The sequence below is a fragment of the Hyla sarda genome, chromosome 9, assembly GCF_029499605.1.
Source record: "Hyla sarda isolate aHylSar1 chromosome 9, aHylSar1.hap1, whole genome shotgun sequence".
Lineage (NCBI taxonomy): Eukaryota > Metazoa > Chordata > Amphibia > Anura > Hylidae > Hyla > Hyla sarda.
Window position 1 is genome coordinate 104487769 of NC_079197.1, and position 18459 is coordinate 104506227.

The 18459-nt window shown below is 44.7% G+C and overlaps 1 protein-coding gene across 23 annotated transcripts in view; it reads right to left on the reverse strand.

Annotated features, from left to right (window-relative positions):
- Positions 1-15955: 15955 nt before the first annotated feature.
- LOC130290322 (A-kinase anchor protein 17B-like) overlaps positions 15956-18459 on the reverse strand; it is a 101545-nt gene continuing 99041 nt past the window's right edge. For all 23 annotated transcript variants that reach the window (XM_056537783.1, XM_056537773.1, XM_056537795.1 and 20 more), the window contains one exon: positions 15956-17975. In XM_056537783.1, the coding sequence (XP_056393758.1) occupies positions 16362-17975 (1614 nt within the window). In that variant the 3' untranslated portion in view covers positions 15956-16361. The remainder of the gene's footprint in view (positions 17976-18459) is intronic.

The following is an 18459-nucleotide window of genomic DNA, read 5'->3' on the forward strand; positions in this document are numbered from 1 at the left end:
AACACAGTTTTGATGACACAAGGGGAACCTGCACAATATTGGGAAGATGGTTTACAGGTTATAAAACCTTTATAAATACACTGATCAGCCATGATAGGTTACATGACACTACAAAGTCAATAAAAGCTTCACACATGCTAATAAGAACACTGTTATATTCTGTTTATCTGTAAATATGTACCAAAAACTGTTATTAAACAGATTTCCTTTCAGAATGTTACTGGCTTTTTAGGGTACCTTGCAAATGTTTTTTTTTTAACCCTTAAAGGAAAACTGTCGCATATTTTCTCCCGCACTATCCACAGGTATTGGTGGATAGTGCGGGAGATGCTGATTAAAACGAGCCCTACCTTGGTCTGATCCGCGCCGCCGTTTGCCCGCAATTGTAGTTTTAATCTCTGTGTATATCCTGCTGTAACTGGCAAAGGCTGGGCTTTGAATATTCATCCCTCCTGTTCTCCCTCTCTTCGCCGCTCCTAACCAGAGGGGGGGATGAATATTCATGAGCGGCGCGAGCGGCGCTGACGTCAGTGTCCGTTAGCCCGCAGAAGCCCCGCCTTTGCCAGTTACAGCAGGATATACACAGAGATTAAAACTATAATTGCGGGCGAACAGCGGCGCGGATCAGACCAAGGTAGGGCTCGTTTTAGTCAGCGTCTCCCGCACTATCCACCAATACCTGTGGATAGTGCGGGAGAAAATATGTGACAGTTTTCCTTTAACCCCTTAAGGACCAGGCCAATTTTCACTGTAGGACCAGAGCGTTTTTGCACATGACCACTTTCACTTTAAGCATTAATAACTCTGGGATGCTTTTACCTATCATTCTGATTCCGAGATAGTTTTTTCATGACATATTCTACTTTATGTTATTGGTAAAATTTTGTCGATACTTGCACCATTTCTTAGTGAAAAATTCCAAAATTTGATGAAAAAATTTTAAATTTAGCATTTTTCTAACTTTGAAGCTCTCTGCTTGTAAGGGAAATAAACATTCTAAATAAATTATATTTTGATTCACATATACAATATGTCTAATTTATGTTTGCATCATAAAGCTGACATGTTTTTACTTTTGGAAGACATCAGAGGGCTTCAAAGTTCAGCAGCAATTTTCCAATTTTTCACCAAATTTTCAAAATCGGAATTTTTCATGGACCAGTTCAGGTTTGAAGTGGATTTGAAGGGCCTTCATATTAGAAATACCCCACAAATGACCCCATTATAAAAACGGCACCCCTCAAAGTATTCAAAATGACATTCACTAAGTGTGTTAACCCTTTAGGTGTTTCACAGGAATAGCAGCAAAGTGAAGGAGAAAATTCAAAATCTTCATTTTTTACACTTGCATGTTCTTGTAGACCCAGTTTTTGAATTTTTACAAGAGGTAAAAGGAAAAAGATCCTCTCAAAATTTGTAACCCAATTTCTATCGAGTAAGAAAATACCTCATGTGTATGTCAAGTGTTCGGCGGGCACAGTAGAGGGCTCAGAAGGGAGGGAGCGACAGTGGGATTTTGGAGAGTGAGTTTTTCTGAAATGTTTTTTGGGGGGCATGTCACATTTAGGAAGCCCCTATGGTGCCAGAACAGCAAAAAAAAAAAAAAAAAAAAAACACATGGCATACTATTTTGGAAACTACACCCCTCAAGAAATGTAACGAGGGGTACAGGGAGCCTTAACACCTCACAGGTATTTCACAACTTTTTGTTAAAGTTGGATGTGTAAATGAAAAAAAAATTTTTTTTCACTAAAATGCTGTTTTTTCCGCCAAATTTTACATTTTTACAAGGAGAAAATTACCCCCAAAATTTGTAGCAGTAAGGGGGGGGGGGAGTATGGAAATACCCCATGTGTGGACGTCAAGTGCTCTGCTGGCGCACTACAATGCTCAGAAGAGAATGAGCGCCATTAAGCTTTTGAAAAGGGAATTTGTTTGGAATGGAAGTCAGGGGCCATGTGTGTTTACAAAGCCCCCCGTGGTGCCAGAACAGTGGACCCCCCCCCCACATGTGACCCCATTTTGGAAACTACACCCCTCACAGAATTTAATAAGGGGTGCAGTGAGCATTTACACCCCACTGGCGTTTGACAGATCTTTGGAACAGTGGGCTGTGCAAATGAAAAATTTAAATTTTCATTTTCACGGATCACTGTTCCAAAAATCTGTCAGACCCCTGTGGGGCGTAAATGCTCACTGCACCCCTTATTACATTACATGAGGGGCGCAGTTTGCAAAATGGGGTCATATGTGGGTATTTATTTTTTGCCATTTATGTCAGAACCACTGTAAAATCAGCCACCTGATTTTAGGCCTCAAATTTAGGCCTCAAATGTACATGGTGTGCTCTCACTCCTGAGCCATGTTGTGTGCTTGCAGAGCATTTTACGCCCACATATGGGGTATTTCCGTACTCAGGAGAAATTGCGTTACAAATTTTGGGGGTCTTTTTTTCCTTTTACCTCTTGTGAAAATAAAAAGTAAAGGACAATACCAGCATGTTAGTGTGAAAAAAATTTTCTTTACACTAACAGGCTGGCGTAGACCCCAATTTTTCTTTTTCCTAAGGGGTAAAAGGAGAAAAAGCCCCCCAAAATTTGTAGTGTAATTTCTCCCAAGTACGAAAATACCCCATATGTGGCCCTAAACTGTTTCCTTGAAATACGACTGGGCTCCCAATTGAGAGAGCGCCATGCACATTAGAGGACTAAATTAGGGATTGCATAGGGGTGGACATAGGGGTATTCTACGCCAGTGATTCCCAAACAGGGTGCCTCCAGCTGTTGCTAATCTCCCAGCATACCTGGACAGTCAGTGGCTGTCCGAAAATGCTGGGAGTTGTTGTTTTGCAACAGCTGGAGGCTCCGTTTTAGAAACACTGCCATACAATACGTTTTTCATTTTTATTGGGGGGACAGTGTAAGGGGGTGTATATGTTGTGTTTTACCCTTTATTATGTGTTAGTGTAGTGTAGTGTTTTTAGGGTACATTCACACTGGCGGTGGTTTACAGTGAGCTTACCGCTAGGAGTATGCGCTGCGGCGAAAAATTTGCCGCAGCTCATACTTGAAGAAGGAAACTTACTGTAAACCTACCTGTGTGAATGTACCCTGTACATTCACATGAGGATGGGGGGGGGGGGGCAAACTTCCAGCTGTTTCAAAACTACAACTCCAAATCCCAGACAGTGCATGCTGGGAGTTGTAGTTTTGCAACAGCTGGAGGCACACTGGTTGGAAAACCTTCAGTTAGGTTCTGTTACTTAACTCAGTATTTACCAACCAGTGTGCCTCCAGCTGTTGCAAAACTACAACTCCCAGCATGCACTGTCTGGGAGTTGTAGTTGTAGTTTTGAAACGGCTGGAGGTACACAACTATAACTCCCAGCATGCCGAGACAGCTGTTTGCTGTGTGGGCATGCTGGGATTTTCAGTTTTGCAACATCTGGAGGGCTACAATTTAGAGATCTCCAAACTGTAGACCTCCAGCTGTTGCAAAACTACAAATCCCAGCATGCCCTGACAGCAAACTGCTGTTTGGGCATGCTAGGAGTTGCAGTTTTGCAACATCTGGAGGGCCACAGTTAGAGATCACTGCCAGTGATCTCTAAACTGGGGCCCTCCACCTGTTGCAAAACTACAAATCCCTGCATGCCCTAACAGCTGTCTGGGCATGCGGGGAGTTGTAGTTTTGCAACATCTGGAGGGTTACAGTTTAGAGACCACTGTATAGTGGTCTCAAACTGTACCCTCCAGATGTTGCTAGGCAACTTACCGGCTTCCGTCGGATCCAGGGAGCCAGCCGCACGATATCGCCGGACTCCAATCTCCTCCACCGATGGTCGCCCGCAGCCTCGCCCGCGGGGTAAGTGGACATCGGCGCCGGTCCTCTGTCGGTTCCCCGTTCTGCCCGGCCTATTGTGAGTGGGCAGAACGGGGAGACCGAAAGTAAAGCCCCCCGCCCCCGATCTGCTATTAGTGGTCGTGTCTAGACCACCAATAGCAGGGATAGGAGGGGTGGCACCCCTGCCACCTCACTCCTATGCCTTCAGGGGAATCATGGGTGTCATGGACAACCGCGATCCCCGTTATATTCCGGGTCACCATTGACCCATATGACCCGGAATAGCCGCAAATCGCAAGTGTGAATTCACCTGCGATTTGCGGCGATCGCCAACATGGGTAGTCTGATGACCCCCCCTGGGCATTTGTGCGGGGTGCCTGCTGATAGATATCAGCAGTCACCCCCGTCCGATCCCCGCCCGGCGTGCGGCAGGGACCGAAATTCCCACGGGCGTACAGGTACGCCCTTGGTCCTTTAGTACCAGGGAGCAAAGGCATACCTGTACGCCCTTGGTCCTAAAGGGGTTAAGGGGTACTCCCGTGGAAAACTTTTTTTTTTTTTTTTTTTTTTTAAATCAACTGGTGCCAGAAAGTTAAACAGATTTGTAAATCACTTCTATTAAAAAATCTTAAAGGGTACCTCTCATCAAAAAAACTTTTGATATATTATAGATTAATGTATGCAGAATAACTTTACAATTGCATGTTATTAAAAAATATGCTTCTTTCTATTTAATTTTCCACTTTGAAGAAATGACCACTAGGGGTCTCCCTACCAGTCCTGGCAGCAAGCATTTCAGACTCATGCTGAAGTCCTAAACACTACAAGCTGCCAGTCTGCTTTGTTCACAAAGGAGAACACTCAGAGCTGCCAGCCTGCTTTGTTCACAGCCTGTTTGGCTGTGAACAAAGCAGGCTGGCAGCTCTGAGTGTTTAGGACTCCAGCATGAGTCAGAAATGCTTGCTGACAGGACTGATCGGGAAAAATACAATAGAAAGAAGCATATTTTTCATTAACATGCTATTGGAAAGTTATTCAACATTCATTAATCTAAAATATATCAAAAGTTTATTTGATGAGAGGTACCCTTTAATCCTTCCAGTACTTTTTAGGGGATGTATACTAAAGAGAAATCCAAAAAAGAAATACATTTCCTCTGATGTCAGCAGAGGTCATGACAAATGGACAGCAGAGGTCATGACATTAGAGGAAATGCATTTCTTTTTTGGATTTCTCTTTAGTATACAGCCCCTAAAAAGTACTGGAAGGATTAAGATGTTTTAATAAAAGGTATTTACAAATCTGTTTAACTTTCTGGCACCAGTTGATTTAAAAAAAAAAAAAAATAGTTTTCCACGGGAGTACCCCTTTAATGGCCAGGCCTATTTTAGGTCTTAAGGACCTGGCACTTTTTAAATTTTCCATGCTATAAAAATAAAGGGGTTGATTTACTAAGAGTGGAGTATAGTTTTCTGTGTTTTTTTTCCAGACAGGTATTTTTCCAGGGTATTTACAAATGTTATCTTTTTTTTTTTAACAGTTCAAAACTGTCAGGTTTCCAGAGCTCTAATCCTCCATATTTTACGTGGAAACCTTAATAAATATGTCTTTTTTTTTTAAATGGATTGATGGTCATGTTTGAAGTTTTTTTTTTTTTTTTTTGGGCGCACATGACGCGTGCCTAAATTTAGCTGCAAAACCTGACAAAAAAAAAATTTGCAAACACATTAGTAAACAACCCTCAAAGTGTTGCTTTTCTCTCGATATAGCTATATAAAGGCTATGTTTACATGGCAGAATTTTGTGAGTATATTTCAACTGAAAATTCCATTGCAGTCCCATTAATTTCCATAGGAATCTGCTGCACTGTGCACATGGCAGAAAGATATGCCCAGGAAAAAGAATAGTTATGTGAACAGTGCTGCGAGTGTTGTGGCAGTCTCATGTAACCCGGCCCTAGGTGCGCACAGCTTTGTCAGTAGAGGGCTGCACGTGTTGGTGGCAATCCTTCAGGCTCCTCCTGTGTACTTGTGGTGTTAGTCAGGATGCCCTTGGTGTTATGGTGTGTGCAGTAAAGCAGACACAGGGAGAAGTGGAGAAAGTGCAAGGAAATTTTACTTGCAAAACTTTCAAATGTAACAGCAGTGAACAGTGTGTTTCACACAGTAGCAGGCTGTCAGCACTGCAAGAGTTAAAGTAACATGCATAGGAGAGGTGTCTGTTGCAATGTAGCAGTAGCTTTATACACTTTTTGACTTTCTTTAGGAGTTTGCATTCAGTGGTCAGGTCTACCCCAAGACATGAATTGGCCCCTGATCAGATCGTAGCCTGACTTGCGCCTTGATTCCGTATATGTGAATAAGACATGTGACCCTCTAGTGCAATCACAATGATGGACATTTATCAACGGGTTTAGTCAGGTTTTCTTTACTAGAATTGTCACAAAATTGTCGCAACTTGCGACTACGTGTGTTTTCGTGCGACAATTTGCATGAAGAGCAAGAAAAGCAAGAAAATTCAAACTTGCTTACGCAGTAAATTTTCCAAAAATAGATTTGCTTTAGTCGGGTATTTATCAACTGGGAAAGTCGCAACTGCGCAAAAAAAAAGTCGCAACAAGGTTAAAAATTTACTAAATTTACTCCAGCTAAAACATGGAGCTGGAAAAGACCCTACCAAAGTAAAAAATTGCTTACGTGAAAAGAAAATTATCAACAGGCTGAAACCAGTTGATAAATAAGTCACACATAAGCAAAAAGAAAGTAAGGAAAAAATTACTAAGAAAAAGAAATACATAAGCAAACATTGATAATTGTCCCTCAATGTACTCACTGAAGCAGGGTGTTCTCAGGGGTATAACTGAGGCAGGGGGCTGACTTCTGTAAAGTATCTCATATCAATGGTGTTGAATTTACTGCATCACGTTCCTGCTCGTGTATCCGGATGGGTGTCCCGGAACTCAGAGAAATGTACTGCTAACCAGACCAGGACCATGAGGCAGACTAAGCAAGAAACGCTATATACAGACCAATATTCACTCCCCCTCCAGACAGTGCTAGATGCAAACCGATTGAACAAACATTTGGTCAACAGCTTGACCGTTATGTGTCCACACACTGTATTTTGGCTGCATTATGTGCCCTACTATGTATTTAGCTCATTTCCTCTAATGTTGCTCCAAGAATGGTGGCAACAAAATACAGTGATCCCTCCACTTACAATGGCCTCAACATACAATAGTTTTAAGTTACAATGGTCTTTTCTGGACCATTGTAACTTGAAACCAGACTCAACATACAATGCTATGGAATCTGCAAAACGTGTCAATGGCTGGAAGAACCGACCAATCAGAACGGGCATTTCCTGTATTCCTAAAGTACATGCACTGAATTCCTGTCTGGTAGCGCCCCCTACAGTACAGGGAGGTATTACATGTTCTGTACTAATTTTAACCTATGCCATGTTAGCTGCTCCTTTGGATACCAAGGAAAGGCGGCTCCATTTTACTTTTTTTTTTAGGACATATCGTGTACTGTACAGGACCCTGAAGAAGCTCTTGTAAATATCTGTCTATTTCAGTGTTTTCCAACCAGGGTGCCTCCAGTTGTTGCAAAACTACAACTCCCATGATTTACAGCTTCCAGCAGATCTTTCTTACTTTTATCTATATTAGTTGATTAAAAAAAAAAAAAAAATTTCCAGTGGAATACCCCTTTAATGGATCCTTTTTTTTTTTTTAAACATGATTCCAGTGTATAATATTGTTTAGTGTGCTACATTATAGTGTTGAGCGGCATAGGCCATATTCAAATTCGCGATATTTCGCGAATATATGGACGAATATTTGTCATATATTCCCTAAATTCGCATATTCGTAATATTCACGATTTATTTTCGCATACACGAAAATTTGCGCAAGCGAAAATTAGCATATGCTAATTTTCGCATATGCGAAAATTCGCCCAGCGGTCTCACACACTAGTATTAGAGCCTTCTTTACACCACAAGCTGGAAGCAGAGAGGGGGTGATCACTGTGATGTGTACTGTGAAAAAAAAAAAAAAAAAAAACGAATATTCGTATTGCAAATATATAGTGCTATATTCGCAAATAAAATTCGCATTGCGACTATTCGTGAGCAACACTACTACATTATTACATTCTCTCATTTCTGTGGTATACCAACACATACTGTCTAGAAAAACACTCTTGGTTTTGTCCAACAATAAACCTGTACAGAGATGCTTAGCACGTACATAAGGAGCTTTCCCGATGTAAACGTTAGACATAAGGGAAAAACATGATATAAGGGAAGCCTCCGGCCATGTTCATGTGGCAAAATTTCCAAGCGGAAATCGAAAATTCTGATGCAGCAGAGTTCTATTCATTTAGATGGAATTCTGCTGAACTGTGCACACGGCGGAAATTCCACAGCAGATGTTTCTGCCATGGAAATCCCAATTCCAGAGTCCAGAAACATTGAACCTGTAAATATGTGAAATGTCCGCCCTTATTTTTATATAGCTGTACATACAGTATATGCTGTATACACTGTAGGGCATTAGCACCATAGAGCCAGACAAATAGAAGTCATAAACATTGTCATGGAAGGCATGTTTAAACAGGGCTTCTCCGCTTTTTATTTGTTAACAAACAAAATAAATCTTGGTTGTCTAGCACTGACTATGCAGTAAACGTCTATACAGGTGGCTTACTACCAGCCACCCAACAAAGTAGACAACAGATGTGTTACTCACACATGTCACAATGTTTGCTTTTTAATGTTGCAAACCTACAGATAGAAACTCTCATCAGTGGTGTGGGTTCCTCACAGCCTCAGCTTGCAGACTGAGTAACACCTTTTTTTTAAACCCCAGTAACTTGCTGTGTTCAGCACCTATGCTGAGTTAGGCCACACTGCAAAACTGGACTGGCCCAGGAAGGGGGTAAAAAGCCTCACTACCAACCTGCCTTTCATCCCATAAAAATCTAGGCGTGGGTTTTGAATTATTTATTGATTTCTCATATTTCAGCCATGGATTAGATATGCTTTTCTGAAACTTTATAGCTACATATGACAGGTACCTTGGGGAAATATAGTGACCCCCCGACCACCATTTCTGTCACCGTTTTTACAAAATAAAATGGTAGTATTTTTTTTTTTGATGCATTTGCATGTACGTTTTTCATAAAGTTTACCTGTCATATACCACAAAAAAGTTATGTTATTCAGTACCTAATTCTTATCATGTACATATGATTTTGTGTCTAGCACCTATATTTCTCTCACCTTTTAGTTGCTTACTTAGTTTTTCATTCTGTGCTTTGGAGGGGGCATGTCTGCCCTCACTCAGCATGACTTATCTTCCTCCCTAAGTCTGCTGTGCTGGGTCTCTTCATCCAATCACTGCAGGCTGCTTTGTAACCCTCTGCTCCCTGTGTTCAGACAGGAGTCTGATAGAACAGGAGTGAGCACAAAGTAGTGCTAGTCCCACCCTCACTTACTGGATTTTGTCTCAGCCTGTGATTCAGCTGGGACAGAGATGATGCTGCAGCCAGACAGAGTTATCTCTACTGATTTCTATAAAAAGGAATTACAATTTTCCTATGAAGTATATTAGAGAGGTTAATGTTGTGACAAGATGTACACCATATAAAAAGTTTTTTGAATCTGACAGTGCCTCTTTCAAGGGGTTATCCAGCTAAAAACATATATATATTTTTTTTGTAAATTTAACCAAGCTGTCTGCGTTATAAAAAAAACAAACCTTTACTTACCTCTAGCGCCAGGGCCGGATTAATGTAGGGGCTGATGGAGCTGCAGCTCCAGGCCCCTACAGTAAAATAGGCCCAGCCAGCCGCCAAAAAGGCCGCCGAGGAGCGGCCCCCCTCCCTGCCACTACACTACGCTACATGCTGCAGCAACAGGCAGAGACCTCGGGCGCGGCCCGGGCCCACCGCTGCCAGCACTATTACCTGCAAACGGCGCGGGCCTCCTTGCCACAATCATATGATGGCCGGCACCGCCGCCACTAAGCAGCCCGCAGGGTCCGCCGTCACATTCTGGACATCCCTGTGTCCCGAAAGATCTTTTCGGGACACAAAGATGTCTCGTTACCCCTCTGCGGCGGCCCCCCGCGTTAACTTTAAAAACGCAGGGGCCGCTGGGAGATAGGGCACGCAGGGACGTCACTGACGTCCCGTGCGTGCGCCCATAGCAACAGCAGAGCGGAGCAGCGAGGAAGAAGACGCGCGCGCATGGTAAGGTAAGCTAAGTTGCCAATAGCAACTCCCCCCGGCGAGAGTCAACCCCGCCGATAACAATGTCCCCCCCCCTCTACCCTCCCCTCCCCGGTCATGCCCGCTCCGCTGTCTGACATTACCTTGTTCCTCTGCTGCAAGGTCCCGGTCGCAAATCTTCATTTCGTCTGCGACCCGCACGGGACGCCGACGGTGACGTCACTCACAGCCGCCGCCAGGGAGAAGGAGCAAGGCACGGGCCGGGAGGGTAAGTGTATATGTATGTATGTGTGTGTATTGGGGGGGGGGGGGGGGTGTATGGGAGCCTCCAGCTGTTGCAATACTACAACTGCCAGCATGCCCGGAGAGCCTTTGGCTGTTGGCAAACACTGCCCTAGGGCCTAACCCAGTGTTTCCCAACCAGGGAGCCTCTAGCTGTTGCAAAACTACAACTCCCAGCATGCCCAGACAGCCAAAGGCTCTCCGGGCATGCTGGCAGTTGTACTATTGCAACAGCTGGAGGCTCCCTGGTTGGGAAACACTGGGTTAGGCCCTAGGGCAGTGTTTGCCAACCCAGGTGCCTCCAGCTGTTGCAAAACTACAACTCCCAGCATGCCCAGACAGCCAAAGGCTCTCTGGGCATGCTGGGAGTTTTAGTTTTGCAACTGCTGGAGGCACCCTGGTTGGGAAACACCGGTCTATGTGTATGTATATGTGTGCGTCTGTCTGTGTGTGTGTGTGTCAATCTGTGTGGGGGGACCTATGCTAATGTTGGGGGGGCCTGTGCTAATGTGGGGGGGGCTATGGCTGTCTGCCTATCTAATGTGGGGAACTATACTGCACCTAATGTGGGGGGAATTATATTGCACCTAATGTGGGGGGAACTATACTGCACCTAATGTGGGGGGAACTATACTGCACCTAATGTGGGGGAACTATACTGCACCTAATGTGGGGGAACTATGCTGCACCTAATGTGGGGGAACTATACTGCACCTAATGTGGGGGAACTATACTGCACCTAATGTGGGGGAACTATACTGCGCCTAATGTGGGGGAACTATACTGCGCCTAATGTGGGGGAACTATACTGCGCCTAATGTGGGGGAACTATACTGCGCCTAATGTGGGGGAACTATACTGCACCTAATGTGGGGGAACTATACTGCACCTAATGTGGGGGAACTATACTGCACCTAATGTGGGAGAACTATACTGCACCTAATGTGGGAGAACTATACTGCCTATCTAATGTGAGGAACTATACTGCACCTAATGTGGGGAACTATACTGCCTATCTAATGTGGGGGAACCATACTGCCTATCTAATGTGGGGGAACCATACTGCCTATCTAATGTGGGGGAACCATACTGCCTATCTAATGTGGGGGAACCATACTGCCTATCTAATGTGGGGGAACTATACTGCCTATCTAATGTAGGGGAACTATACTGCACCTAATGTAGGGGAACTATACTGCACCTAATGTGGGGGAACTATACTGCACCTAATGTGGGGGAACTATCCTGCAACTAATGTGGGGGAACTATACTGCACCTAATGTGGGGGAACTATACTGCACCTTATGTGGGGGAACTATACTGCACCTAATGTGGGGGAACTATACTGCACCTAATGTGGGAGAACTATACTGCCTATCTAATGTGAGGAACTATACTGCACCTAATGTGGGGAACTATACTGCCTATCTAATGTGGGGGAACCATACTGCCTATCTAATGTGGGGGAACCATACTGCCTATCTAATGTGGGGGGACCATACTGCCTATCTAATGTGGGGGAACCATACTGCCTATCTAATGTGGGGGAACCATACTGCCTATCTAATGTGGGGGAACCATACTGCCTATCTAATGTGGGGGAACTATACTGCACCTAATGTGGGGGAACTATACTGCACCTAATGTGGGGGAACTATACTGCACCTAATGTGGGGGAACTATACTGCACCTAATGTGGGGGAACTATACTGCACCTAATGTGGGGGAACTATACTGCACCTAATGTGGGGGAACTATACTGCACTTAATGTGGGGGAACTGTACTGCACCTAATGTGGGGGAACTGTACTGCACCTAATGTGGGGGAACTGTACTGCACCTAATGTGGGGGAACTGTACTGCACCTAATGTGGGGGAACTGTACTGCACCTAATGTGGGGGAACTGTACTGCACCTAATGTGGGGGAACTGTACTGCACCTAATGTGGGGGAACTGTACTGCACCTAATGTGGGGGAACTGTACTGCACCTAATGTGGGGGAACTGTACTGCACCTAATGTGGGGGAACTGTACTGCACCTAATGTGGAGAGCTATAGTGCACCTAATGTGGAGAGCTATAGTGCACCTAATGTGGAGAGCTATAGTGCACCTAATGTGGAGAGCTATAGTGCACCTAGTGTGGAGAGCTATACTGCACCTAGTGTGGGGAGCTATACTGCACCTAGTGTGGGGAACTATACTGCACCTAGTGTGGGGAAACTATACTGCACCTAGTGTGGGGAAACTATACTGCACCTAGTTAGGGAGCTATACTGCACCTAATGTGGGGGAACTGTACTGCACCTAATGTTGGCGAACTGTACTGCACCTAATGTGGGGAGCTATACTGCACCTAATGTGGAGAGCTATACTGCACCTAATGTGGAGAGCTATACTGCACCTAATGTGGGGAGCTATACTGCATCTGATTAAGGGGGACAGGGGACTGGTGAAGGGGGACATGGGACTGATTAAGGGGGTAGGGGACTGATTAAATATTTAAAAAAATATTTGTTACAAAGATTTTTTCCTCTTTGTGTATGTTTATGGTGACATATATGTGTACATGGTGAGTTTGTGGTTTTATTGTACTGGGGGTGAATCCCACAGTTAGCCGGCTGTTGGTGGGTTGGTGGTGGGAAAAGATATGGGGGGGGGGGGCGGTTGACACCTTGCATCGGGGCCCACAAGACTTTAGCTACGCCCCTGATGAGGAGACTGAGGATGGGGCTGGGGGGGGGGGGGGGTTGCAATGATGAGGAGACTGAGGATGGGGTGGGGGGAATGCGATGATGATGAGGAGGAGGGGATGCTGTGGGGTGCAATGATGAGGAGGAGGGTGGAATGAGGAGGAGACTGAGGATGGGGTGTGTGTGTGGGGGGGGTTGCAATGATGATCATGAGGAGGAGGGTGGAATGATGAGGAGACTGAGGATGGAATGTTGGGGGGGGGGGATGGAATTATAATGAGGAGGAGGAGGGGAAGCTGGGGGGCGTGCAATGATGAGAAGACTGAGGATGGGGTGTGTGGGGGGGTGCAATGATGAGGACGAGGAGGGTGGAATGATGAGGAGACTGAGGATGGGGTGTGGGGGGGTGCAATGATGAGGAGGAGGAGGAGGAGGGTGGAATGATGAGGAGACTGAGGATGGGGTGGGGGGGGGGTGCAATGATGATGATGATGATGATGAGGGTGGAATGATGAGGAGACTGAGGATGGGGGGTTCAATTATGATGATGAGGAGGAGGAGGATGAGGTGCGGGGGGGGGGTTGCAATGATGAGACTGAGGATGGGGGGTGGGGTTTGCAATGATGAGACTGAGGATGGGGGGGGGAATAATATGGAGTGCGGGAGTGAAGAGCTAAGGATGGGTGGGGTTTATGGAGTCATGAGAATAGCGAGGATGTGGCGGAGGGGAGGGGGCATTGGGATGATAAGCTAACCAAGCATGGGGTGGGGGTGTTGATAAGACAGAAGATGGGATGAAGGGTATGCAGTGTATGGCAGTATTATATTCGGGGGGTAAAGTGTGTGGCAGTATTTTATTCAGAGGGTACAGTGTGTGGCAGTATTATATGCAGGGGGTACAGTGTGTGGCAGCATTATATTCAGAGGGTACAATGTGTGGCAGTATTATGTTTAGACGTACAGTGTGTGGCAGTATTATATTCAGGGGTACAGTGTGTGTCAGTATTCTATTCAGGAGGTACAGTGTATGGCAGTATTATATTAAGGGGGTACAGTGTGTGGCAATAATATATTTAGAGGGTACAGTGTATGGCAGTATTATATTAAGGGGGTACAGTATGTGGCAATAATATATTTAGAGGGTACAGTGTGTGGCAGTATTATATTTAGGGGTACAGTGTGTGGCATTAATATATTTAGAGGGTACAGTGTGTGGCAGTATTCTATTCAGGAGGTACAGTGTATGGCAGTATTATATTAAGGGGGTACAGTATGTGGCAATAATATATTTAGAGGGTACAGTGTATGGCAGTATTATATTAAGGGGGTATAGTATGTGGCAATAATATATTTAGAGGGTACAGTGCATGGCAGTATTATATTCAGGGGGTACAGTGTGTGGCAATAATATATTTAGAGGGTACAGTGGTAGGCAGTATTATATTCAGGGGGTACAGTGTGTTGCAATAATATATTTAGAGGGTACAGTGCGTGGCAGTATTATATTCAGGTGATACAGTATTTGGCAGAATTATAATGTGTTATTATGAATATTGTAATTATACAGAGGATGAGGATCTGCTGACAATGTGAGGAGCCTATGATGTCCGGGCATCAGACTCTGCAGAGAAGATGGAGCTGGAAGAAGTCCTGGCATCTGGACCAGATAAAGAAGGAAAGGAAAGACAACAGAGAAGACATCACTCAGGTCACTGATATAATTGTGTGATCTCCTGACTGTCCCATCAGCTCTTACAGTCACTTGTAAGTTCCGTAGTGATGATGGGTGACAATTTACCCCATTCTGTGGCTCTGCAGCTGTTTCAAAACGGCAACTTCCTTAATTCCTGAGTCTCTTCAGACATGATGGGAGTAGCAGCTTAGCAACAGCTGGAGAGCCACTTGAACCGAGGGGATTGGTGGGGGTCCCAGCAGTCTGACCCCCACCATAAAAATGGGCATCTTATTTAAAAATGCCCGGGCCTATTGTTACGCCTAGCGCTCCGGGTCCCCGCTCCTCCCCGGAGCGCTCACGGCGTCTTTCTCCCTGCAGCTCCCCGGTCAGTCCCGCTGACCGGGAGCGCTGCACTGTCATGGCCGTTGGGGATGCGATTCGCACAGCGGGACGCGCCCGCTCGCGAATCGCATCCCAGGTCACTTACCCGTTCCCGTCCCCTGCTGTCATGTGCTGGCGCGCGCGGCTCCGCTCTCTAGGGCGCGCGCGCGCCAGCTCCCTGAGACTTAAAGGGCCAGTGCACCAATGATTGGTGCCTGGCCCAATCAGCTTAATTGGCTTCCACCTGGTCCCTGACTATATCTAACCTCCTCCCATGCACTCCCTTGCCGGATCTTGTTGCCCTTGTGCCTAGTGAAAGCGTTTTGTGTGTCTATAGCCTGTGTACCAGAACTTCTGCTATCCACCCTGACTACGAACCTTGCCGCCTGCCCCCGACCTTCTGCTACGTCCGACCTTGCTTCTGTCTACTCCCTTGTACCTCGCCTATCATCAGCAGTCAGAGAGGTGAGCCGTTGCTAGTGGATACGACCTGGTCACTACCGCCGCAGCAAGACCATCCCGCTTTGCGGCGGGCTCTGGCGAAAACCAGTAGTGACTTAGAACCGGTCCACTAGCACGGTCCACGCCAATCCCTCTCTGGCACAGAGGATCCACCTCCTGCCAGCCGGCATCGTGACACCTATTTTTGGTCCCAGTCCAGCCCTGCCTGTCAGTCACTTAAATCACTGTGTATTCTCCTGACTGTGTCCCATCAGTGCTGTAGTCACTGATATCTTTGTGCGGCCGAGTAATAAAATTGCTTTGCGTTTTCATTTTATATATTATGTAAATATTTTCATAAAAAGGCCCAGAAAAATTCTCAGCACCAGGCCCATGATGCTCTTAATCCGGCCCTGTCTAGCGCTTCTCCACTATTGCTGCTAGCGTCTTCGATGCAATCCTCTTTCTGGTGCCGGAGTTCAACACGTTATATTGCTGCTCAGCCAAGAAGAACACTGCTGTGGCAAGCGGTTCACTGAGCTTCAATGTGACGCACCAGATAAGTGATTGCATCGGAGGCTATGAGCACCGACACTGGAGGCACTAGGGAAGTGCAAGAGATAAGCAAAGGTTTGTTTTTGATGCAGGCAGCTTGGTCATATTTAAAAAAAAAATGCTAACCATAAACTTTTTCTACCAACTGCACAACAATTATGAACCATTAGTCAGTCCAGTGTTATTTTGTTTTTGGCTAATATTAGTATTAAACAATAAGGCACTAGAACATTTTTCTGAATATGTATAAATTCTAACTTTTACATGTATCCCCCTTATAGAAGTGATGTTCCCATTCCCAGTAATCGGAGTAAGAACGTTTTGCTTGGCCTTTAGGCTTCTTGTTTCCTGGTGGTTGATGGCTAGAACTTAGACTACCGCTAGTCTGAGTTTCCTCTGCATCCCATGGTGACTCTTCATGTTCAATAGACTCTGAAACATCTTCTGCAAAACAGTAGTCCAACTGTTTCGAGGTTTTCTTTTCAGAATCTGTACCCTCTGTCTTGGGTGCCTTACGTTTTGGCTTGCTATTATGGTGGTGTCGCCAGATGTTTCCTTTGTGCGGATAAGGATCACTTGAGCTGCTCTCACTTTCAGGGCTTGAGAACATTTCCTTGTTGACTTTTTTGCCATCTGAAAGGTAAACGCGATTTTTTAACCTTGGTCTTTTTTTTTTGCATGTTGCCCGAACCTCAGCCTCTAAGTCTGATTCAGGCTCACTTGTTTCAGAGTCATATTGATGATGTAAAGCGGGCTTTTTTCTCTGTGTAGGAGTTAGTTTAAACTTTGAATGTTTTTTTAATCGGTGACAATATGAATGTAATAGGTGGTCTAAGAGATCATCATGGTGGCAGAACTGAGAATGCAAAGAAATATTGTGGCGTTTTAATTTCTTGAGCTGTTTAATTCTTCTTTGCCTCCTTGAAGCTCTTCTGATATTAGTTTGTTTACCTGAAATTTCGCTGAGATCCTCACTAAAGTATTCTGATGTGCTACTTATCGCTTCCAGCACTTCTTTTAGTTCACTGTTGGGTACTGAGCTAAGGCTATCATTGTCCTCATCCCACATTTTTTTATGTGGCCGCTCACAGGACTTTCTCATACATGGCTTTGCAGTTTTTTTCCTCGGGACCGGAACCTCATGTTCACTTTCAACCAGATGTTTGTAAGGTTCAGTACCAGTAGAATCTTTCCTTTGATCTAGAGGCACTTGTGGATTTCCATCTGACTGTTCAGCTGGGGCTTCTGATTTACCATTTTCATCTTCTGTTTCTTCCAACTCAGGCATGAAGTTCATCTCTGCAAAATGGCCATTAAGGTTCTGGAGTTTTACCTGGAAGCTGTTTCCTTTACAGCGCACCACTCTCCGGCACCATGGGTTGTTTGAACTTTCTTTGGTTTCTAAAAATAATCTTGCATACTCTGGATAATGGTAATAATTTAACAAGTAGTTTATAAATTCATCAGTTTCATATATTTTCCTTTTTTTAGAAGGTTGGTTAATGGGATCATCTTTTGATAGTTTAAAAAGCCGTTGACTGTTAAAAGTACTTTGTGTATCTTGCTCTTCATATCTTTCATTTTTAAAGTATGGCTCCTGATCAGCTATGTTCTGGTAACTATTTTCAGTCATTGAGTCCTTTCTTTGTCCATGTTGGTGTTTCTCAGTGTCTTCCTTGGATGTTGTAATTTCAACCTTGTCTTCAGTGCTAATTCCTATTTCATGGTGATTGATTTCCTCCTTATCCGAGACAGGTAAAGACATAACCTTACTGTTCTCTGAGTAGGTGGACACGGAACAGTCGCTCAGTCCAAGATATTCACAGTTCATCTGCTCTTCCTCAAGTTTATTGACTTGAACCAAATCCTTCAAAACAAAGACAAAACATGAATAAATAGTTACCTTAATAAAGCTTTCAATTTATTGGTTAATACATCGGGGCAACTATCTTTGTGTTGAGCGACCAAAGTCGTTATGTACAACAGCCTGAAGGAAATGTGTCACCTAGATTTAGAGCCAGATACTAAAACATGTTATTTTTTTTTCTAATCTCTTTCTAATTTTAGTTCTATCTTAGTTATTACTTAAAAAAAAAAAAGAAAAAAGAAAAACAGGGCACTTTGCACTGAGGACAAGCAGGGCTCTGTACACTGAGGACAAGCAGAATACTGTGTACTTAGGACAAGCAGGGCTCTTTGCACTGAGGACAAGCAGGGCTCTGTACACTGAGGACAAGCAGGGCTCTGTACACATAGGACAAGCAGGGCTCTGTACACTGAGGACACGCAGGGCTCTGTACACTGAGAACAAGCAGGATACTGTGTACTGAGGACAAGCAGGGCTCTGTACA